The sequence below is a fragment of the Drosophila tropicalis genome, unplaced genomic scaffold (assembly GCF_018151085.1).
Source record: "Drosophila tropicalis isolate 14030-0801.00 unplaced genomic scaffold, ASM1815108v1 contig_443, whole genome shotgun sequence".
In the NCBI taxonomy this organism is placed as follows: Eukaryota; Metazoa; Arthropoda; class Insecta; order Diptera; family Drosophilidae; genus Drosophila; species Drosophila tropicalis.
The window spans coordinates 1,469,431-1,493,359 of NW_027172907.1; the positions used below are offsets into that span (position 1 = coordinate 1,469,431).

General features: G+C 39.4%; 1 protein-coding gene across 1 annotated transcript in view; it reads right to left on the minus strand.

Annotated features, from left to right (window-relative positions):
* Positions 1–23,929, minus strand: part of Pxn (Peroxidasin) — a 31,827-nt gene that overhangs the window by 5,146 nt on the left and 2,752 nt on the right. Inside the window, exons 2-8 of the mRNA XM_068286543.1 lie at positions 5,385–5,600; positions 5,207–5,278; positions 4,847–5,088; positions 3,670–4,317; positions 1,980–2,186; positions 1,738–1,916; positions 1,422–1,603 (exon numbers count right to left, since the gene is read on the minus strand). Of these exons, the coding sequence (XP_068142644.1) occupies positions 1,422–1,603; positions 1,738–1,916; positions 1,980–2,186; positions 3,670–4,317; positions 4,847–5,088; positions 5,207–5,278; positions 5,385–5,600 (1,746 nt within the window). The remainder of the gene's footprint in view (positions 1–1,421; positions 1,604–1,737; positions 1,917–1,979; positions 2,187–3,669; positions 4,318–4,846; positions 5,089–5,206; positions 5,279–5,384; positions 5,601–23,929) is intronic.

The window sequence follows — 23,929 nt, forward strand, 5'->3', positions numbered from 1 at the left end:
GTAAGCAGAAAAACACAAAAAGCTTCGTCTTGTGGCTGCTTTTGTGGTTCTGCATTGGTTTATTTCTTTGTCTTTGTCAAAAAACCCAATCACCACCTCCCGCAGCTCTCCATTTCAACCTACGCAGAGACACAGAGAGAGAATCAAATTGATTTACGGCCTGTGGCATAAAATTTACGTGAATATCCTCAACGACATTTGCTCTATAAATTCCGCTCTCTATCTGTCTGCCTGTCTGTCTGTATGTCTCTCTCCCTTCTTATTTTCCCAAGCATAACAACAATAACAAGAACACCAGTTTTGAAAACTTTAACGACAAAAGAGAGTGAGAGAGTGAGGGAGGGAGAAGGAAGCAAGCAAGCAAGAGAAAGATGAAGTTAGTGATGGGAATGAGAACGGGAACGCGGGAGAAAGCGGTAGATTGGGTTGGGGGTCCGTTAACACACCCAATTCCTAGGCAAGAACACAACTTGTCAACTCAATTTCAATTTGGGCAATTTGGCTAACTTGTGCGGTTGTCTTACTGAGGGCTGATGGGTCCTTCCCTGCTCACCCTTTTGTACCCGCTTACCTCTCGACTGCCCTGTCTCTGTCACGTTCCTTGTTCTGGCTTAGCACGTTTTTGGTTCTGCCAACTTTTGTGCTTTCGTTTGCCGCTTTTTTGGTGTTCTTTTTGTTGGTTGTTGGTTCGTTTTTTGAGTTTGCTTTTTGAGTGCATATTTTATATGCAGTTTAACTGATGTCCGCACAGTGGATCAAAATCCGAGAGTAACCAAAACTTTCATCTTAATAGATTTTATAATGTTAGAAAAGTGTTTGTATAGTGGTCCCATGGGGCGTATGTGTAATTTGCATAAACTAATCCAAATGTTATTATCCCTTCCCCTAGTGAAAACTACCATAATATAATTCACTTACCTATTACCGTTTCAATGTGATTAAATTATGATTGATTTCTTTGTGATACGTTTAATTGAGTATCTTGAATCACTGTGGATGCGGGTGTTCCCCCGCATTTTGGTTGCGTTTTTTTCTGTTTTCAATTAATTAAACAAGTTTACCGCACACTTAAATGCATTTTAAGTGCTTCATCTACATCTACAGCCTTTCCACAGGCCTTTTTCTTACGGTTTCTGTTATGGTTTTTCTTTAACCCCTCTCTCTCCCTTTCTTCCCTTTTTTTTTTTATTCTGTTGCTGTTGCTGTTGGTCTTTACTCTTCCTTTGAGTAAAAGTTGTTCCTTTTCCCTTTTAATGGAGTTTTATGGGCGCTGCTTCTGTTTTGCTGCCTTTTTGCTTAACCGTTTGCACAATTAAAGTTTTTGTGAACTATTTACTTTTGATTTTTCACTCTTTTGCATTTCCCTTTTGGCATCTTCATAAAAGATGTCGAGATGGGCGAGAGGGTGGGTATAAACTTACCTTATGGTGACCAAAGCGGATGCCGAGACACGACCAAATTGATTTTTTAGCTGGCATTCATAGCGTCCGCCATCAAGAATGGTCACATTCTTGACAAACAAACTGCCGGCACCACTTATTTGATATTTCTCTATCGCCTGGACATGCGGATCAATCAGACGTCCATCTTGTCGCCAAGTAATCTGCAAAGCAAAAGAAACGACAAAAAGAACGAAAACGAATGAACCAGAGTGACTGGGTGGAAGGAGAGGGCCTCTCAACAAGTGGCCAAAGCAAACAAAATCGAGCGAAATGGAGTATTATTATTTTTTTTCACCTGCAGACCGTCTTCGGGGTGCTCGGCACGACAGGGCAGCTCAATGGTTGTGCCAGTTATGGCCACCAAATTGGTTGGCTCAATGGCCAGACGAGGTGGGGATTGCGAAGCTTCCACTTTAATTGCGGCCTCGGCACTTGTCTCGCCGTTCTCATTGCGAGCCACACAGCGGTATATGCCTGCAAAACGTATATATGTACATATTTATATGTATATATAACGGCCAATTCGTCTGTACTTACCAGCATGATGCTCCTTGGCAATGCTAACAACCAGTTCGGTGTTCTCGTTCTCCAATAAAATATCCTTGGTGCTTTCGAGCAATGGCTGGCCATTGAACTGCCATTCGATAGTAGGCAATGGATTGCCATCGGCATCACATTCCAGTACAAAAGCTTTGCCCAGTTTGATTGTTTGATTTTGTGGTGCCATTAGAATTTCGGGTAAATCTGCAAAAAGGGTTTAACAGAGCGTACGAAAACGATTTAAGCAAATTTTGCTTGCTCTAAAAAGCAACAAGAACAACAACAAGAGACGGCAAACAGCAAACAACAAACACAAATGCAAACGCAAACAAGCCACAAAACGCCAGCGGTATAAATTTCGACTGCGTTTCTCGTCTTTTCGTCGTTTGGCGTCCCACGGGTCGTATGCATAATATGCAAAATATAAATTTCATTGCATACTTTTTGGCCGCCATTTTTACTGTGTGCTTGCTCTTTCTCTCTCTCCCTGTGTGTTTGTGTGTTTGTTTGTTTGTGTGTTGTTTGCTTGTATATTTGTTGGCTTAATTATGCTGACCAGGCTACTCTCCATGCCTGACTGCTTTCATTGGGGCCAAAAAGTAACCGTGACAGTTGGGTTAGTTAAGGTAGGCGGAAATGTGGAGTCACTCCCTACCCACCGTCTCCTTACTCCACTCCTTCATTTTTGCATAATAGTTTATAATTTTTCCGCTTTTAATTTTGCAAAATGTGCGAAATCAAACCGCAATTTATAATGACCCATTGTTATTGAGGCACTTTTGTATCTCTTTAAACTCTTCTTCTCCAACTCTTTCGCTTTTTGCCCAACCCATTCCATTCATCTCTCCCATTTCTCGCTCTATTTCTGTCTAGCCCTCTTTTAATAGCCATGAAGTACAGTCACGTACAAACGCTTCAAATGTTCAACATAACGAATGAGAAAAAATATAATAATAGTACCAAGAGCAAAGTGTTATTTCATTTTTTTTTTCGACCAAGGAGAAGCTAGAACTGTACTGCACTTTAAGGAAATGGAGTATACTCCCTCAGAACTGAGATAGTTAAAGAAAATAATGATCCCATTCAACTGAGCTTAAGAAAGATCGTTAGATTGGTATGCGGATGACATGAAAACCTTTTGTTTGAATAGAAAGTGACTCCAAAAAGAAGCTCTTCAGCTATAAATATAAATTAAATCCAGATAAATCTAATCACACCATCTAAAACTGGAATTTAAAGACTCTGAGTGATATCTTTTATCTATGATTGAACGCTTACTCTCTGTTTGATATATTTGAAGGATGTATACCCATTGTTTAATACTTGAAATTGAGTAATTTCGATCAATCAATACATATGAATATGTTTTTTCTACTGTGATTTGGTAAACAAACTCCATGCCAAAGTCCACCAACACCCATCAACAAGTGCAATAAAAACAGCAGATAGAAGATGAGAGAGAGGGAGATAGCGAGAGAAACCCAACACCCGACAGCAATCCTTTTGCCCAACGAGGGCCGAGGGCAAAACAAAAATTAAATCGACTGCAAATTGAGTAAAACGCGACAGTTGTGTCAGTGAGTGAAATGCAATCCGTGTCCCTGTCCGAGTCCAAGTCCGTGTCCGTGTCTGTGTCCGTGTCCGTGTCCATGTCTGTGTCCATGTCCATGTTGTCCTCTGTACTCACCCTTCACCTCGATTCGTGCTGTAGCCTGAATACTGCCCAGACGATTCCGCGCCTCGCAGCAATACGTGGCCGCTGTCATTTGTGTGGGTTGGACCAGAATCAGACTGCCATTCGCCTGCAATTGCTGTGTGCTGGTGGACTGGGTTAGCTGGCGACCATTGATGAACCATTGTATGTCCGGCTGTGGCCAGCCGGAGGCTGAGCAATCGAGCAGCACATGCTCGACACCACCATGAAGAGCCACAATTTGGTCATGCGGCTGATGGGTGAATTGTGGTGGCGATTCCGTATCCGCCCACACCTGATTGCTATTGCGTAGCTTGTTGTCGGAGTTCCCATTGCCATTGCCATGCCCAGCCGCCTCCGTCTCTGCCACCACCACCAGACGCACAGGCTGTGACTTTATTTCGCCCATCTCATTGCGACCAAGGCACTGATAGATGCCCATGTCATTGGCATTCACATCGTGTATCACCAGTGTGCCGCTTAAGAGGATTTGTGTCTTGGATTCAGTCTCGCTGATCTCATTGGTGTTGTGCATCCAAGTGATTTGAGGTCTCGGCAGGCCGCTAACTTCGCAATCAAGTTGAACCAATTCACCGCTAATTGCCTCAACATCTCGCGGGGATACCAGCAATTGTGGTTTAGCTGAAAGCAACATCAATAACAATTACATTTCAAGTTGATCAGTCTTCTACCAGGGTGTTAATCGTCTATCTAGATATGGTATACATATATTTTGTGTTAAGAGCTTCACTTTCAAATGATCTCATATCAAGCTGTTTATTTTGTATAAAGAGTATTAAAGATACGGACATGATGACATTTCATATTCTGGCTATTCTCGAATGTATGCACCATTAGATAAGACAAAGAAAGAAATCGATTTTCGAAAAGTGTCACACTGGGTATAGCCTCTTAAAAAGTTGCACAAGTTTTCTAATTATCCTTTGGCTTGTTTTTGCAAGTTAAATGAAAGTTTAGCATGCAGGGCCGGATCAGCTAAAGTGAGTGAGTATTATGGAAATATGGACGCCAAAGAGAGTGAATATGTTTCACCTAAAGTGTGAGTCCTACACCAAATCCCATGCCAAAGTTTGTCTATGCGAAAACTCATTTTGCAATTGGAGGCCTCTGTTAGCTAGGCATCGCTTAAAAGCCCTTTTAGTCAGCTTACCGCATTCGAAATGTTGCTCACTGAGACTGGTAAAGCTTCGACGCTCCAAGGCTTTGGGCTCGGCACAGCTCAATGTTATGGTCACAAACTGACGCTGGACATCCAAATTCCAGCGCCGCCAGAGTGAAAAGACGGCGCAATTGCAATCAATGGCATTGCCATCCAATCTCAGACGCTTCAAGCTATGCAATTTGTTGAATCCATCTACTGGCAATTGATTCAGCTTGTTGTTGTAGAGGAAACTGCATAGGAAATGAGTACAGGGCGATTCAGTCAGTAAAAGAGGTTTCATCAAAATTTATTAGATTTTCAATATACATATATACATATGTATATATGTATATTGATTGGAATACTTACAGTCGATTGAGACGCGGAAGATTACTAAAGACACCGTTGGGCAATTGCCATAGGTCATTATTTTCCAAATAGCTTAAGAGAGAAAGAAAATGAAATCAATATATATGTATATATAATTAGAATTTCCTAGGCGATTGCTTCTTTTTTTTTTTTTGCTGTCCTGTTGGTCGTTACTTACAGTGTCTCTAGTCGCGACAAATGTTGAAAGATGTTCTCCGGTAAGCGGCTTAGGCGATTATTGTTCAAATAGAGGAACCTCAATGCTGTTAGACCATCAAAGGCTCCATCCTCTAGATGCGCCACCTCATTCTCATTGAGGAACAAAGTTGTCAGCTGTCCCAGACCACTAAATGCATTCGCCGGCAGCTTCTCAAAATGATTGAAACGCAAATCTCTGCAAAAATGTAGAAAAGAGACGAGAGGAGATGAGTTTCGTGGTACAGAGCTCTCTATCGCATAGTGAGGAGAAGAAGTGAACAAACATGACGACCTAGCATGACAGGCAAAGTGTATAGGACGAGGACGTCAATGGGGATAGGGATAGGGATGAGGATGAGCACGGGGTCGCCTCTATCTGTTGGCAGGGTAAATCAATTTTTGCTTCAAGCTGCCAACTCACTCTCTTTTTACTTTCTCCTCTCTTATGCGGGTGAATGCATGTGCCTTTCAGTTGGATTGGGTTTGGATTTGGATTTGAATTCGAATTGGTATTGGTAGGGGCAATTGTCATATGCAATTAGTCCAATAGTTTTTTTCTGTCCACATCGTGGATGTGTTGCCACAGAAGTGTGGGCGTGGTCCTCTTCCAAGGCAAAGTTTGTGAAAAGGATTTGTGATTGCTTTCCAAAAGAAAAAACCGGCCAAAGCGACAAAGCGAAAAGGAGTCGTAATATATGCAAAATCGTTTGCTTGATGTTGAAATTTTAAAGAGAGAGATTCATTAATAAACCAAAATGATGTTAAGATCAACGGAACTCACTTGAGTACACTGATTCCAGCATCAGTGTCAATCAAATTCAGATAAGAACTCGGTTTTTGCTAATCTTGTCCAGAATTTATGAAATCAGGAGACGATCCGGGGATTTTACAACCTCACACACAAAAACCTGTGCATCCAGAGGTATGCTTATGGAAAGTCGAAGCAGTTTTTGTTATCTATTAAACAGGTTTTATAATGTCCTATTTTGGCCCTTCTTACAAACATTACTAACAAATAGTTTGTTAGACGCAACAGATTCCAAAACTTCTTTAAAATTTTAAAACAAAGAATTGAATTGGCCAACAAGAAGATTCAACATATATTCAAGATTTCATTTTGAATGCAAAACAACAAATAGACTAAGATGTAGCTTAGAAAATAGATTTAATTTAAAGTTTGATAAACAAATATTTTTCTAATTTCAGAACGAAATCGAACTTCATGCTTTCACATTTGAATTAATTTCGATTAAATGTTTTTCCGGGTAAGTAAATTTTTTGTATATTTTTCTAACTGACGGGTTTAGAAAATATTTTCGGGGAGGGTTCAATAAAAAATCGGATTTTTAGCTCAGTAACTTTAAATGAAAGTTTTTTTTGTCAGTATGAGGATTCATCAAAGTTGCATAACTTTTTTGAAAACTTACTTTTCGGGGTTAAAAATTTAAATGATTATCATAAAAAAAGGGCTTAAAAACGATTATTGCTTTTAAAACTAACAAAACATAGAAAATAGCTTAAAATTCTCTGATAAAATTTAAAACGTTAATTTGACTGCTTAAATTGAATAAGAAAAGTTTATTTAATGGCTTAATAGAATGTTTTTCTACCATTATAAATGCAAATTTCTCTAATCTCTTGAGTTTAGCGAACACTTACAAAACAAACACAACCAATGCTAAAAGTTTCCTTCTAAGTTGGCAAAAATAAAAAATATATTATAAGAAGAATATAAGAAGGACCAATAAATAGACCCAGTGACATTGTTAAACAAACAAAAAAATAATTTAACACAAGTGTTTAGTTAATCTGAATGCTTTCAAATCTTGCTTGTTTCCTTCCTTCGTAATTCTGGACCCCTTACCCTTTTCCGGTGTTGTTATATGGATGGAAAAAAAGCATTAACAAACAGTTTATATGCTTATTTACAAAACATTTTGCACACATTAAAAATTAATTAGGAAAAGTTTTATATACACACATATGTACATACATACATGGGATGGCTATATGGATGTGGATGTGTGTATGTGTGTGTGATTGTGTTTAGTTTATGCTTAGCGACAAAGCAACCAAGCGATAAGCTAAACTCAGCCAGAAACCACGGATTGAGGTTCCCCCATTCACTTGGAATATTGCGAGCGAGCAAGCGACCTCCTAAGCTGCCACCAACAACAGCAGCGGGGAGTGGCAAAAGGGGGGAGGAGGAGGATGTGCATGTGGATGTGGCTACGGCTACTGAAAAAAACTTTCTAATCAACTCGTGGCAGTTTAAAAACAGCTACCACCAACAGCAGCAACAACAACAACAACCATTTGCTTGGCTTCTAAAAAGTTTACTCTTTACCAAAAAAAAAAAAAAAAGAGGAAATTATATCCTCAAAATCCTTGCCTCCGAACTCTGTTGAAAATGATGCTTTGTGTGTGGCACAGCAGCAGCAGCAACATGAACGATTCGTAATAATTATGGCCCAGTTTTTGGGTTATGCATACTCTGTATACCCTGCATAGGATAACAGAAGCCATTACCGAAACGAATGAGTATTTAAATTCTTGATAATTTAACTGATCCAGCCATGGCTGTCTGTCTGAAAGTCAAGATAATACGAACTTAACTTATTCATCGTCATACCCATAGATTCGAAATCGTTCTAAAGCTTACCAAGTTCCTTCACATATCAGAATTGATCGATAGCTAATCGAGAGCGAAGAAAATTTACTACATATATGGATGCAGGGTAAATTTATGTCGGAGCAACGATTTCTTAATGTGTTTTTTTTTTTATGTGTTAGAAATAGGATAGGCACAAACAGAAGCAGCAGCAGCAGGAGTAGTAGTAGTGGTAGTAGTTAGTAGTAGAAGAGGAAGAAGCTTTGTCTAAACAAAAATTATGTTTTGTGGCAACTGTAAACATGCAACGCACAGACAAAACTGACTACATAACTAACTAACCAACATACGAACGAACGAACAAACAGGAGCAACAGCAGCAACATTCAAGCTTAATTGGTGTCAGCTGCCTTACCTGTGCAAGCGGGGGGAGTAGTGCCATGGAAGGGTGGTGCGTGGAGGTTGGAGGATGGAGGGTGTTGCAAAAAGGCAACACAAACAAGCCCAGGACAACGAAAACAACTTAAAAATCCAGAACAACACTAAAACCACTCACACGTACAGCTTGAGGGGCCACTATCCCCACAATCAACAACAACAACAACCAGAACCATAGCCATAGCCACAGTGCCAGAGGGATGGGGGAGGGGGGCGAACAGAGGTATACGGTAGCTGTGGCAGGACATGCATACGCCCAAATGTGGCATCATAAACAAAGCTACCGCTGCAGCAGCAGTAGTAGTAGCTGAAAGACTGAAGCCTTTAGGGCAACCATGTGGTCTCCTCTTGCCACCCCTTCACCTGTTTCCTTTTTGCTACCCTATTGGCGAAGCATTTTCCTTCACTTGGCAACCGCATGGACAGAGTTGCGGTAGGCGACTGACGACAGACGAGAGAGAAAGAGCGAGCGAGCGAATGAGTGAGTGAAATGGTTGAGTTGCTTGGAGACGGATATGGTGGTAAGGCTTACAGGCGGCAACAATTTACAAGTTGCTTGCTCCTATTTCCTTGTCCCTTCACCATCTCTACCCTACTACCCGAAAAAAAAGCCCGTCAAGAGATGCAGAGAATCCTTTGTGTGAATGCTGCTGCTGCTGCCGCTGCTTGATCCACATTTTTCTCCACTTCTTGCAAACTCCATTAGCCCCATCTCGACTGCAACCGAACCCACGACAACCGTCAACCGTAAAGGAGTCAACAGCTCAACCAAGTGGAGCCACAAGAGAGAGTGGTACAGTGGGTCATCTGGTCTGACATCATCTCTGACTGGTTTATGGTTTGGGGGCAGGGCAGAGAGATGAGTTCGAACGAAATTATGAAATGAAATTCACATTCAAATAATTATACACAAATATTTTGATAGCAGCAATGCAGAAGCTGAAGCTGAATCTAAAGCAGAATCTGAAGCAGAAGAAGCAGAGAAATCAACAGAAAAAAATGATAAAAGCATTCTGCAAATTTTTGAAGCAGGAATTTATTGAACACACACACACACACACATTTTAACGAATGAAACAGAATGATAATCAAAATAAATACATACCAATAACAGATACATGAAGACATGGAATCGAATGCAACTTGAAATGGAAGCATTTTTTTCCCAAAACAGAGAGGGAGAGAGAGAAAGAAAGCATTTCTCCCATAAATATGTTAAAATATTTCCGACTCTTTAGTCATTTTGCACAACCAAAATGATAATCATAACTAAATGCCCGGGCAAAATTATAATTCTTTTCCTTTCAATTGAAGAGAATATAAAATGAGAACAAAATCTTCCTTGGGCTGTAAATATTTTGACCTTCTTATAGGTCCTTCTTTTTATTTAAGACATAAACTTACAAATCTTCACTTTCGATTATAATAGTTTATCTCACTAAATGAAGGAAAATAATTCGGAATTTGATACCAACCGATACATATCCCTTGGATAATTGGTGAGTGGCTGTTTGTTCTTTCATGGGGTTATTTAAAGTTAAGCCTAAGTTTCAACTAGAACAAAGTCCTATCAAGTGCGTGTATCTTGTTCTTTTGCCGACAAAGCAAAACCCACTGACAACAAAGTGTGAGAGAGTAAAGAGGCTGGGGCGAAACGGATAAATTCTGTGTGGCACTATTTGCCAAGTCTTTGGCACAAGATATCATCTACTTGAAAATTCTATTCTAATTGTGAGAATCTTTTTTGCATATCTAATTAACCGACTGCTCATACGTCGCACACTCATAGTTGGACCACAGTGCCCACATATGGTGCACACAAACACACACATACACATACACATACACAGACTTATACTATTCTTGTCTCTGATTCCTGCGACGACCAGACGATGGTTTAACCGCTTGGCCTCTTCGCTTGACGTGTGACAAACGATGGCGCTGCTCTTGGCTACGGCTACTGGTTCTCTGGTCCTCTGGTCCACTCCAATGAAACACACACACACACATTCTGGAGTGGAAGTCCGAAGCCTGTACTACAGCCTAACCAAACTACAGATGCTTCTTTCTCTTTGTTCGTGTGCCAGTTGCAGGCTGTAGCACATAGTTTGGCGTCATGTCAGTTGCGCAACTATTTGTCGAGCATCAACCAAAGAAAAAAAAAAGGAGAAAAAGAAAAAAAATATCAAAGAAGTTAAATTCGGCTATGCCGAAGTTTATATACCCTTGCAGTCCTTGACAATAATAATTTCACATGTTCAAAATTTGTTTTCTGCAACTCAATTCATTAATATACAAACAAAACAATTTTACTCTTCATACTATGTACAATTTGTTCTTCTTCTTCCCTCATTCCCTAAGCAAAGCAACGCACGCATACACATACAGTTTATGTAGCGTTGCGTCTGTGTGTGTATGCATGTGCTCTGTTGATTTGATGATGACGTAGTAGGCAGCAAGCAGAGCTGCCGGCAGCGATTGAACCGATTTATATAGACTGTAACTTGTGTTCTATTTATCCGATCAGGGTCAAATTTTGGGATCTGAGATTTTATATCAAATTCTATTATATTGGTAAATTTCATGGGGATACTCCAATTTTTGCAAAAATTTTTGTTCCAGAGCTATATGATATAGTAGTCCGATCCCAAAGATTTTCATACTTTATCTCACCCGGGTAAAAAAAAGCTCCCCAAAAAAAATTTCATCCCGATAGCTCTTAAGATGGCTGAGTAAAACGCGTACGCACCGACGGACAGACGGACAGACGGACAGACGGACATGGCTATATCGACTTAGCTTCTCATGCTGATCAAGAATATATATACTTTATGGGGTCGGAAACGTCTCCTTCTGTGCGTTACAAACATCTGACCAATTTTATAATACCCTCTGCAAGGGTATAAAAAAGAACACACACATACAGATGAAAGCTAGATAAAGGACAGCGTTCCCTTCCTATACACAAACAGACCGAGAGCCGCAAAGCATTAGGACAGAAATATCCATGCCATCCATTCAATCAGCATGCAGTGCCAGAGAGCCAACAGACTCTTTCGCCTGAGCTACGCACACCTGCTGTGTTTGTGTGGATGTGTGTGTGTGTGTGTGTGCGGCATGCAGCAAAAAGAAAAATACAACCGTGAAGGAAATTGAATCTGTTCTGTTCTCTCTCTCTTTCTCTTCATCGCTTACTCTTCTGTTCAGAGTGATATTTGATTTGCATTTTGCAAACTGTTTTCTGCTCAATTTTCCATTAAATTATGTTTAGCATACACTAGAATACAAAAAAAAAAAAAAAAAGAAACAGAAAGTGTAAGACCCAAAACAAAACTGAACAGAATCTAAATTTTTATTATCACCCACAAAAACAATCAAAAAACCGTACAGGATTTCCGGGCATTTGTTGCCATTCTAAGTTTAAAGTTACATTAGGAATATTATTTACTTAACAGTCTGTGCTATGTTTAGTCCATATACTACATATGATTTGTAGACTCTTGATAAAAAAACGATTGGAAGTCGGTATGTCAGCTCTCAAAAATAGAAATTTATCAATATACAAAAAGATTCTACTCTACAGGCTTCCAGACTAACGAATACAGACTTTGACAATAAACAGCAACTGTGATAAAACTAGTTGGGAATCACAACATATGGAAACGAAACCTTTGAAAATAAACTGATATGAAAAACAATTTCGCTTCAAATACAAACCAATTCACATTCTATTGAGTTTTAAGAGTTTGTTATTGGTTTTATATGCAGTTGAGAGTTAAAAGCTAAAGTTGATAGTTGTAGTTGAAAGTTAAGAAAAAGTTATGAAAAATTGGTTAAAGATCTCAATTGCCTGGCGATCAAACCTATATACATATGACTGCTTTTTCTGAGTGTGGTCATAATCACGTTTGCCCCCCATCCTCATCGTCGTCGTCATCATCATCGTTGTTGTCATTATCACCATCATTGGATGGTATCCATGTCTGCACTTAATTAATGCATATTATTGACAAAAGCATACTCCTCGGTATACACACACACACACAGAGAGAGCCATAGAAGAGCCATGTTTGTCTATTCACGCATGCCTGATCACACTCACACACACACACACCAGAGATGTCTCTCCATTTTCCCCATTCCCTTTTGGCTTTGATGCATACTGACGAAAATTTATGGCTTGACCAAAAACTAAAGCCAAGAGCCATATGTACTACGTATGTACGTATAATTTTAAAGCAAATTGAATGAAAACAATTGGCATTGTGTATTGGGTTTATGGTTAGTATGGTATATAGTATATATGATGTGGGCGTGGTTGTTGGCAAAGGCGTTGCCGTTGCCGTTGCATGTTCAGCGAGCGTTAAACTGTTTAGTGGCTTTTACTAATTTGATTTCAATTAGTTGTCACAATTAGTGGAGCTAAAAACCGCAGCAAGTAAATTAGTGAGGGGTTTTGCCTGACGAAGCGGCCAACTATGGAGGGCAGATCGGAGAAGGTGCATTCATACATACATATGTATGCATTTTGGTTGGTTGAGTCAAGCTTTTGGCACTAAATGTTTGCGGTAAACCCTTTTGAGAATTGAGTTGATTGTTTAGCTACAACTAAGGGCTTTGCCATAGAGAAAGAGAGAGAGAGAGAGAAAGAGTTAGAGGGGCGGTGGAAGTGAGTGAAAGACAGAGAGATATGTATGTTAGTTTGCCAAAGTTATTTCAGTTAGGAATTTAATTCGTATTTAACTAGAAATAGTTTCGGTTTGCATCCCGTCTCTTTTCCATTCAATTGAATTTATTGATTCAATTTGCATTTAAATTCCCTTTATCCAATAACAACAGTATTGTATAACGCACGCACTCATTGTACAACACTGGCTTTTAAATTGCATTAAATTGCAAGCACTGAACAATAAATAGTTCAATGAATTTTAACAATTTCCACAAATTCTCTTGATGCGAAAAGTGCTGCTTTTGTGTTTTTGTATTTTATGGGGGTTTTCTTCTTTGTTGTTGTTAATCGTATAACATTTATTTCAAATACTCGTATCTAATATGTAAAATTTTTGAAATTTTCATCAAACAATACTCACAACAAGAAGAGTTCCTAGCAAAGCATATTTCTATGTACATACATTCAATGAAATTGGTTTTCTGCCACGCTTTGAATTTGCTTGTTTGCTTTCAATGCCAGTTAGTTTTATCATTAGGACAGTATATTTTCTACTTCACTGCATTTTCATTATAGTTAACAGTAGTAGTAGTTGTTGGTTTTTTTTTCTTCTGCTTTTCCTTCTGCTTGTGTTCTTTGCCCCACACACAGACACCGCAAAACCGACATAACATGCGCTCACTTTTACACCCTGACGCCATAAAGTATGCAACATAAAAAGAACATTATAAACGTGAGCTTTTTATTTGCTTTGGCGTAAAGGAATGGTGGACGACGATGGCGGGGGTGCAGCATAGTGGATGGGGTGAAGCAGATGGAGCAAAGGAATACTGAAGGCTGCTGTGTTGTTATCAATGTGATCAGCCTTCAGCCTTCGTCTCCTTTTCCTTCTCTTTCTACTTCCTCTATATAGGAGGTAGAAGGTTGTTAAGGTAAAATTGGGATGGGGAACGAGGAGGCCTTAGCCCCTGTTTGTTGTCTTTGATTATGATTTGTCTGGCTTATACACATCCCTCTACCCCTAGTCTGTCTCTCTCTCACACACACACACACTTCTCTACCCCTTTCTTATATCTCCCTTTGAGCTTAGCTAGCATCTTATGACACCATCTCTCTCTCTCTCTCTCCCGTTCTCCTGCTCCCTGGACTGCCTTTATGGCAAATGTGACAATAAAAACATGATTTAACTTTGGCCTGTCACAGACACAGAGACACACACACACACGTTTGCCTTGCACATTATTGTAATAACATGGCTTACAAACAGGCAAAGCAACAACAACGGCAAATAAAAGCTGCCTGCTATGACATTTCTCTTGGGTTGCCCAGGTGATTTCCAACTGCTTGACAATTGTCTCTCTTCCTCCGTGTGTGTGTGTGTTTGTGCGAGAGTGTGTGAAATGCTACAATCAGACACTTGGTAATGTAATCCTTTGCCTTCTCCTACAGGTTTCCCCTCTGCTGCTTTGCTTCACCTCTTCCATCTCCTAACACATGTCGTTTATTTTTGTGTAGTAGAATTTTATAAAACACAAAAATTCAAATTGACGTCACGAACTGGCAATACTCTATGCTGATTAAAAAGGAGATATATAACCAGACTATAGGAAAGATAAATTAAACGAACACTTTTTATGTCTTGATTAGATTTGCTAATTCGGCTTAACTAAAAGTTATGTATGTACTTAACTATTTGACACTATAAATGCCACTTAAATTAGTTGTGAATTACAGCTAAATAAAGCAAAGGGAATAGCAATTAATGGAAATCTTATGGGGAAATGTTTCAAGATATGAAAAAGATGATATGAGATGCCAAAACTATATTTCAATCAGTCGAAAAGGATTATTGGCAATTTTTTTCGTGAGACTTTCTACGACTTTTAGGGAAACTGCAAACAAGTCTACCCAGGTTGTTATCAGGAATTAGCATTATTAAATTGGACAATGAGTGGTTATAAGAAGGTCGTCCGTTTCCCCTTGGAGCGTTGTGTGCAATACTCTTGAAAAGGGTAATGCAAAGGACATATCTTACGCATCTTCAACTTTCTACTTAGTTGCTTCTTCCTCGTCTTCTTTATCGTTTGTGTGTGCGTGAATGTCTGTCAGTCAGAATGGAAGTTAGTAAAGACAAGAGAGACAGAGTGAGAGCACAAGAAAAAGAGACAGAGTCACTTTGTCATTTTGACAACTGTCGAGGATGCAATGTTCCTGCTGCTACTGCTGTGGCTGCTGCATATCCCTTTGGCCTGAGTTTTATTTACTGCTTTCTAACTGCTTTTCTGGGCTTATTTTCAAGCTTTGTAGCTTTGATTTAATTTCGTTTCATTTTTGTTTGTTTGTTTGTTTGCCCTTCTTTTAGTCTCTCTCTCACTCACTCCTTTCATTCACTCATTTTCTATGAGTATGTATGTATATGTATGTATGTATGTACGTGTGTGTGTGTGCTAAACTGTTAATGTAATTGTGTCCAGTTGTTGTTGTTACTGCTATTCGTGCTGCTGTTTGGGATACTTAGAGCACTTTGCGTAATTGGCTTGTTGTGTGCATGCATAAAACGCTTCGCTTTGTTTTGTTTGCCATTTGCCCCTATGGAACGAACGAACACACAACAAGAGAAATATTTTTTGGCTAAGAAAAACAAGAAACATTTAAGGAAAATTTTTAACCTAGTTTTCGTTTCATCTTTTCGTTTTTTCACTCGCTCTCCCTCTCTTGACAAGGCAATCAAGATAGAAGAAATATACAATTAGAGAGAGAGGGACACACAACATTTTAGCACATTTAAAAAACAAAAGCTTCAGTTTGATAATGAAAATTTCGTGATCCGGGCTTAAATGTTTTGCATACAAAGCAAAATCCTTAGCCTAATGTCCAGTCGAGCTCTGTGTACAGTAATTTAGTGGTAAACTTTGCCTGTTCAAGCCAATAGCATTCGGATAAAGGTGTGTGAAATGCAGAAAAACAAAACGCCCCAACCAAGACGCTTTAAAAAATTTCGTGTAAATTATCTCAATATATTGCTCGTTTTCTAAAATTTTCGAAAACTGAATTCAACGAAAGTTTTATTCATATCCAACTACTGTTTTATCGAATCATCAAACTGTAATTCGTTCCATTTCGTCTGTGTAACATGATCTTTGAATTGAAGCACAATTATACCATTATATCGGGCTCGATGCTACCATATCCTAGTCGTTTGTGATGAGTTTTTAAGTTACACATAAAATTTGAAATAATTATTGAATAACGATTTAAAAGCGTATCAAGTGTCAAACAGCAACTTCGGCAAATTTATAGCAATAATGCCTTTCGACTGCAGGCAACGCCCAAAAAAGTAGGCAACAAAAAAGTTACCCATGACATTCACTTGATAAATTCTATTAAGTTGACTAGCTAGCCAAGCTAAAAGTGATTTAAAGTCTTTAGTCGAGACCCAAAAAAGTAGGCAACGAAAAATTGCAGTGGTCGGAGGTCAGTGGTCAGTGATGACACGTGAAGAAGACTTTGGGATAAGGATAAACTTTCCTCACTGACCAAGACCAACAGCAGCAGCATCAGCAGGAAGTCACAAGAACAAGAAGTAAGTAAAGTATAAGTTGTCCGCTCACACGGAATTGATACGTTGTCGTCCTGGTTGGCTGGTTGGTTGGTTGGTTGCTTGCATTCCGCCTTTTTGTCTTTTCCCTGGCATTGTTGCACTTATCTGTCGCTGCAGTTACGCACAAGTGACCATGGAACTAAAGCTCGATGTTCCCCTTATTCTGGCACAGTGGCCACAAAATTGTTATATTCAGTAATTATGTCCAATAAGCGACGAAGCGTGAAGCTCTCCTTCATGCTCCATACAGAAGGTGTGGACAAAATGGCGGTGGCGAGTGTGTGGGGCAGAGATGAAGGAAGCGTAGCGATATGCCGGAAGGAAAACGTTGTCGTTAATGTTGTCGTTATGTAAGCTAACCCAGTTTTAGCGTCGACATGGCATTTCCTTCCTGTGTTGCTGCTCCTCCCACCCTGCGACACCAACATACTCTTTCTTGTTCTACTCTTTTGCTGTGCGTTAAATGCAATGCTGGAAAAAATTATAGCAAAAAGAAAGAAAGCCAAACCGAAAAGAGTGAGAGAGGGAAGCGGATGGGGCAAGCAGCTAAAGCTGGCTGACTGCATGACACGCAAGACTTGGCCTAAAGCCATGGCTCCAGCAAAAGTTAAGCCACGTGCATGGGCTAGCAAAAATTCACTTCCTAGCAATGGGAAGAGAATACACACACACCCACACACACCACATACATTACACACAAAAGAAGAATCTAAACTTGCCTCGTCTGACAGCACACTAGAAAAGAAACTACCAAGAATAAGTATAGGGACAAAAGACAGGCGAGGAAGACAGAGTTAGAGGGGAAACAAACCCAACGAAACCCACGAAATTTTTGTGTGCCTGCCTCCACTCCACCACTCACATGAAGCAACTAAAACTGCTCTTATCGCAGCCTGAGCTAAGCGTCAAATTTCGTCCGTTTTCTTGGTTGCTAATGTGTCGGGCCTCTTCCATCTCGCCCGTCTGGTCTTACCAGCTGCAACGCCGACTCGTAGCTGTGCCTCATCGACATTTCTACAGGTGTAAATATCTCACAAGTGCCTTTCCCACAACTTGATCGCCCTATCGAGGCAAAAATTGCCTCACTGTGTTGGTGCTCCTACCCACCTATCCGTAGATGGTTCCGAGTGTGAGTCCTTCAACTGCTAAGCTGCTTTCAGCATGCCCAGGCAACTTAACTCCTTCGCTTACTCCTCCACTCTTTCGTTACTTTTTTTTTCATCTCTTTTTCGTGTTTTTGGTCGGTTATAATTCTCACATTTTCAGGCAGCTCATGTTTCCACCACCCTCTATGTATATGTCAGTGTGTCTGTGTATGTGTGTGTGTGTATTTTTGTTGAAATAAATTTTATTTAAACTTTCATCGTTACTTTTTTTTTACTTTATTTTATTTTATGTTTTTTGTAACGTGTGAAATTCAATTATACAGCAGATTTATATGTCGAGCATGGCGTTGGCTCTAGGATTTTTATTTGAAGAGTCGAAAATAATACCAATGGAGCCGGAGGAGAAAGAGGAGATGAGTGAAAATGGAATGGAGCTGGCACCAGGAGCTGCTCAATTCAGTTGGAAAGTGTTTAATATGCGTATAAAAGAGGGGCGTATATTATTTGTAGTTCAATATATGAGCGTGTGTGCACAATTTTTCCATTGTTTGAGCAATTTCATTTGGTTAAATGTGAAGATACATATTTTTTTTTATTTCTCTTTTATTTTTGGCGATGGGCGGCTAACATATGGGAGTGGGTTATAAAAGCAAATGGAATTAGATTGCCACAAATGATACGTTTCATTTTGAATCAAGCTGCAGATTAAATTTCTCATCAATTCGTTGCAAAATGGATTCACACCACACGTAAATCCTTTGGCATTAGCTTTGAGTGAAATATCTCAAACTAATTCTCAAGCAAATTTGTTGAGTTTAGTCGCTTGACTAATTTATCTAAATGTGGAATAAGTTTAGACAAGTTTGTTAACCTTTGCAGCGTTTCAGAGATTTCAATTTGATATAACGGCTATGCACATTACGCATACGCCGTGTTAACGACTTTGTTTACTTGCTGAAGAAGCAAAAGCTGAAGACCACTTGAATAGCTGATCGCCATCTGTACATTAACATTATTATGCAACTGTCTCTTGAAATAACTACTTCTGCTGAGCTTCAATTGGAGTTCTCTCTTTCGACTCGTTTCGTCCTTTTTCTTCGTGTCCGGTATTTTTTTTCTTTCGCCTCCCGTATTCGGAATTGTATGTACGTGGTCTGTCCACTTGGCATGGGTTACTTAGTTTGCTGCTTGGACGAGCACCACCAGTAGCAACAGCAACAGCAACAGCACCAGCATCATCATCAGAAGCTGCAGCGGGCATTTCCTTTCCAGTTTTCGGTTCATTCATCCTTTCTGTTTTTGCCTGCTGCTGATGTTGTTGACTTTACCTGTGCCACCTAGCCACATGCATCTTTTCAGCATGTTGCTGTATCACTTCTTTAACATTCTTCCTTACCTTTTTGCCAGTTTCCTTTGCATTTTTTTCCTTTATTTTTTTTTTCTCTTCGCTCTGAGTTGCCATGGCTATAGCATACTTATGGGGGCTTGGTTGCTTGACCATCTGGCAGCTAGTACTGCCGATTGCTCCACTTTGACATGTTCTGGTTGCTATTTGAGAGCATTCTCCCAACCTCCAGTCACAACCACGACTGTTGCAACTTTGCTTATAAATTTGTGGCATGTGTTGTTGTTGGTGTTGCTGTTGTTGTTGTTGTTGTCGGTTGATTCTGCTATCTTCTCTCGTATTTTGCATTCTTTCGCCTTGGCACTAACGAGCATGCGAAATGACAAAGCGTCTGGAGAGGTGGCGGGGCGTGGCCGAAGGCAGGCAATGAACCAAGTGCCACTTTGTTGCATTAAAGTAAAAGATAGACTAAGCAGAAGCACAAACACACATACATACATACACTCACACAAACAACTAAAAAAGAAGCATAAAGAAAAAAAATGGAAAACTTTAAATGCAAATTGCTCAACGTGGCGAAACCAAAAAGAAGTAGAAATGGAAGATGGTAAAGGAATCGAAAAGATTTCAAGAGAGAGAGAGAGCAAAAGAGACGAAATCAATAGAAGATTTTTCTATGTCAAAGTGAAGCCTGGCAGACAGCTACAGGCTTCAGTTCTATATATCTCTCTTCTCTCTCTCTGTTTCTCTCTGTCTCTCTTTCTGCCTCTTTATCTATCTCGTCTTTTATCTGACACTGACAGTAAATTAAAAATTTATATCACTTGAAAGGCGAAAATGTGGTTCTTCCTACTACTTCTTGCCATTTACATACATACACATACACATTTTAGTGTCAACTTTAATAACTTTAATTTGAAGAAGTCACATTAAGCATCGGTGGTAATAGTTTTCCGGCATTCTGGTCGACCGCTTCATTTGCATAATTACAAATCATATTACAAATTGAGTGGCATTTCCATCTGCATTTCCATGTATTTATTTATTGTTGAAAATTTTGTTGCCAATACGCACACAATTGAACATACACCTACACCACACACACACCTATAAATTGTGTGCATATTTATTATACATACATTTTGTTTTTTTTTTTTTTTTTTATGCAAATGTTTGAACAATTGAAAAGTCAAACTCAGACCCAGAACTAGAATCAGACCCAGAACCCGACCCAGACCCAGACCCAGACCTAGACGCAAATGCAGCAGACGAAGTGCAATTGTTGGAAGGCTTTTGGGCCAACGGTTCAATCTATACAAATTCCCAAACCAAATACTATAAATAACAACAATATCACATTTCACATGTACATTTAAAAAGTCATGGCAAGAACAGGGACAGAGGCAGAGGTAGAATCAGTGGCAGGGACGTAGCCAGCAGACAGAGGTGGCCAGAAGTTGGGGTGGAAGGGGAAGGTCATCTCTTTTAATGGCCATTCGTTTCCGTAGCGAATTCCTCCATCAAATTTTCAAATATATTTTTCTACTATTAAACATAAATCGCCAACAATATCGATTGCATTAAACCAATGGATTTGTTGCCGATGTTTAAGTTTGCTTTTATGAACTTTCAACTTTTGTTGTTGTTTTTCTAGATCGATATGAGCTCTTACAATTGGATAATGAGCTGCATTATCTCTTTTAAAGTTTTTGGGAACTCAAAACTGGGTTGATAAATTGCTCAATTCTTCATTATTGTCGCAGTTATTCAGCAGAATGAATATAATATATTTCGAGGCAAATATAAGTAGTTGTTTCCTAACTCTCTGCTTTGAACTTGTACCTTATAACGTACAATTATATCTCAAAAGGTTGTCAGATGACAGTTCGTCAAGAGCTCAACCGTAGATCCCCTGAATTGTGTCAATTCAAATGAGTTGTCGGTCGGGGAGCTGATGCTGCCTGGGAAATGCATTTTACACTAACAATTTCAAATATTTTCCACCGACAGATAAACAGCAAATGTAAATGTAAAACTGTAGCAACAACTATAACATCGGCAGCTATGGCAAAAAAGGAAATTTATGCATATTTAATAACAACACAGGAAAGAGTAACAACAGGAAAACGGCTGGAGCTGCAAGGAAGCGTGGGTAAGGGGCAGCAAAGTGAAGTGAAGTGGTGCAAGAGAGGATGAAGGATGAGTGGAGGAACCACTACTACTACTACCACTACTATACTATATGCTAGAGCTATAAAATACAAGGCATTTTCTCACGCATAAATGCACTGAAACGAGATGAGATATTCAGATGGTGGGCGGCAGCATGGCAAAGGGAGAAACGGGGCCATACAGAGGATTGGATATAGGTTGACTGGGCTTGGGATGAGGCTGGAGAAGGGGTGGCGGCAGGGGATTCGGGGATCTGAGTGTAGGAGTCAAAACTGAAACAATTTTTGCTAGCAAATAGTTTTTGCAAATAGTTTTTTGTGCACAAAAGCATAGGAAAAATATATTGTACCATATTGTTTCAATGTATGTACATATACATATATAGAGAGAGAAAGAATCAGAGAGAGCGGTGTGGTGTGATAGAGCGGGGGGCCAAGAGGCGTGGCAAGTGCAGTGAACTGGTCACTAATCAAACTTTTTAATATGCCGACCGGGCAACGTGCGACTTTTGTTATGACAAGCAGCAGCAGCATGAATTTCGAGAACCAGCAGAGAAGAGAGACAGCCAAAGGGGGTAGAGGCTAAACCAAGGCAGACATTATGAGATTTTCTATATATATATATATATGCTCCATATATGTAATGCTTATGTTATTAGATTGTGCAGGCATATCCATATTTAGCTCACATGAGCTCCAGCTGCATTTTACGAGTTCTCTCCGGCAAGATATGAGGATGGAGTGAGGGCGATGGTGCTGGAAGCGAGAGATATGGTAAATCAAATACCCCCCACCACCCCCTTACGACGCCCGTTTTTGTATAATGACAAAGCAACTACATCCTATATGCATAGGCACATAAAGAAAACTAAAGATGGAGGAGGCTAGCTAAAAATGCATCATCATGAAATGAAATCAAGTGCATTTATTTAGCAAAAACGAACGAGAGCAGATGGAACAAAAAAAGAATGTAGAAAAAGTGCAAAAACGCCGACATGTGTGTGTGTGGGTGGAGTAGAGGCGTGGCAAGATGAATGATGCTGTTACTGCTCTGACCGTGCGCCGTATGTTACTCGGTTTGGCCTTCCATTTGGCTGCAAGCTTAAACACAGGATCAAAAAGGTTTCACCCACAGGGCTGGAACAGGCCTGCTTAATAGAGACATGAAAAAGGCCACTACTTCGGACAACAAGTAGACCTTATAACAATTACAACAATCATTTAAAACTGTGTTCCAGATGATATAGATCGTATCTTATCCCCCATGGAAAAATCTATTATATCTAAACATCTGCATAAAGTCTTGCTAACCGACCCTGGCATCGTAGTAAATAATTTTTATAAGCTATCCCTCGCAAGCTGAATTTTCCGTAAAGAAGACGACTTTCTGTTTGATGGATGGACAAGTTCTAAAGGACCAAAAAAAAGTATGGCTTTGGCTAAGCGGAGGAGCCATAAAATGGAAAGAGAAAACTTTTTCTGTTGGAATTCATTTTGTTTTTTCTTTTTGGCAAGAAAGTGGATCACATGAATTTGGAAAAAACTGAAGGAGTCCCCCGAAAAACGAGTACGTATCAACCATAATTGATTTGAAAAATTGTGCGTATCCTTGTTTTGGTCTTCTCCTTGGCGTTGCCACATTACCAAAACGGTAATCGACTTAAGGTTACCAGATAGACCATAGATAGATATAAAGATAGTTAGGTACAGTAAAACAAATTGACATTGACAGATCACCACAATTCACTGCAACTAATTATAGGCTTTTTTTTGACGAAATATTTTGAATGATTGTTTGTCAATGATGCAATTTTGCAGTCATTTTAATTTATTTTGATTTAATTGGATATGTAAAGCAAACTATTTGCTTGACTTTTCTGTTTTTCTTTTTTACTTTTTCAAATGCCGCTCCGGGGAAATACAACATAAATATTTTTCACACATTTTTCCCCAAAACCCATCACCCGTTCCATGGACTATTTCGGGTGGGGAAAACTAACGAAAAAAAAAAAAAAAAACAGAAATTGTAAACAAATTCGTGCACATTAATAAAATTAATCCGAGTGAACATGAGCGATGGCGGGGGGGGGCTGAGGCGCAGCAGGAAGATCAAGGCATGTGTTCGAGTTCCATAAAAATGTTTTGTTTTTATCCCACCGTCTACTGGTCTACCGTCTACTATTACTGGTCGTCCTCCTTCTCCTGCAGGGCTCCTCTTCAGAAAAATTCATTTTAGACTCGGAGCATATGTATGGCCAGAATATGAGAATGAGAAATGTGTGGGGAATTTGTGTGTTAAATGTTCAAATTTAAATAAATAACAAAAATTTTGCACAAACGCACAGACACACTCACACACACACACACACACGGAGACTAATATGTGTTGCATATAAACATGTGTTTAAATGTAGGAAAATATGAAAAACTTTTGTCTGACAACAAATTAATTAAAAAGTGTGCAACGGTTCGGCTACGAAATAAAATGGAATCAGCATCATCAAAATGAGAGTGGGGAATCAGAGTGATAGAATGAGAATGAGAATAAGAATGGAAAAAGTTGAGAATGCAATTTTTGTGTTGC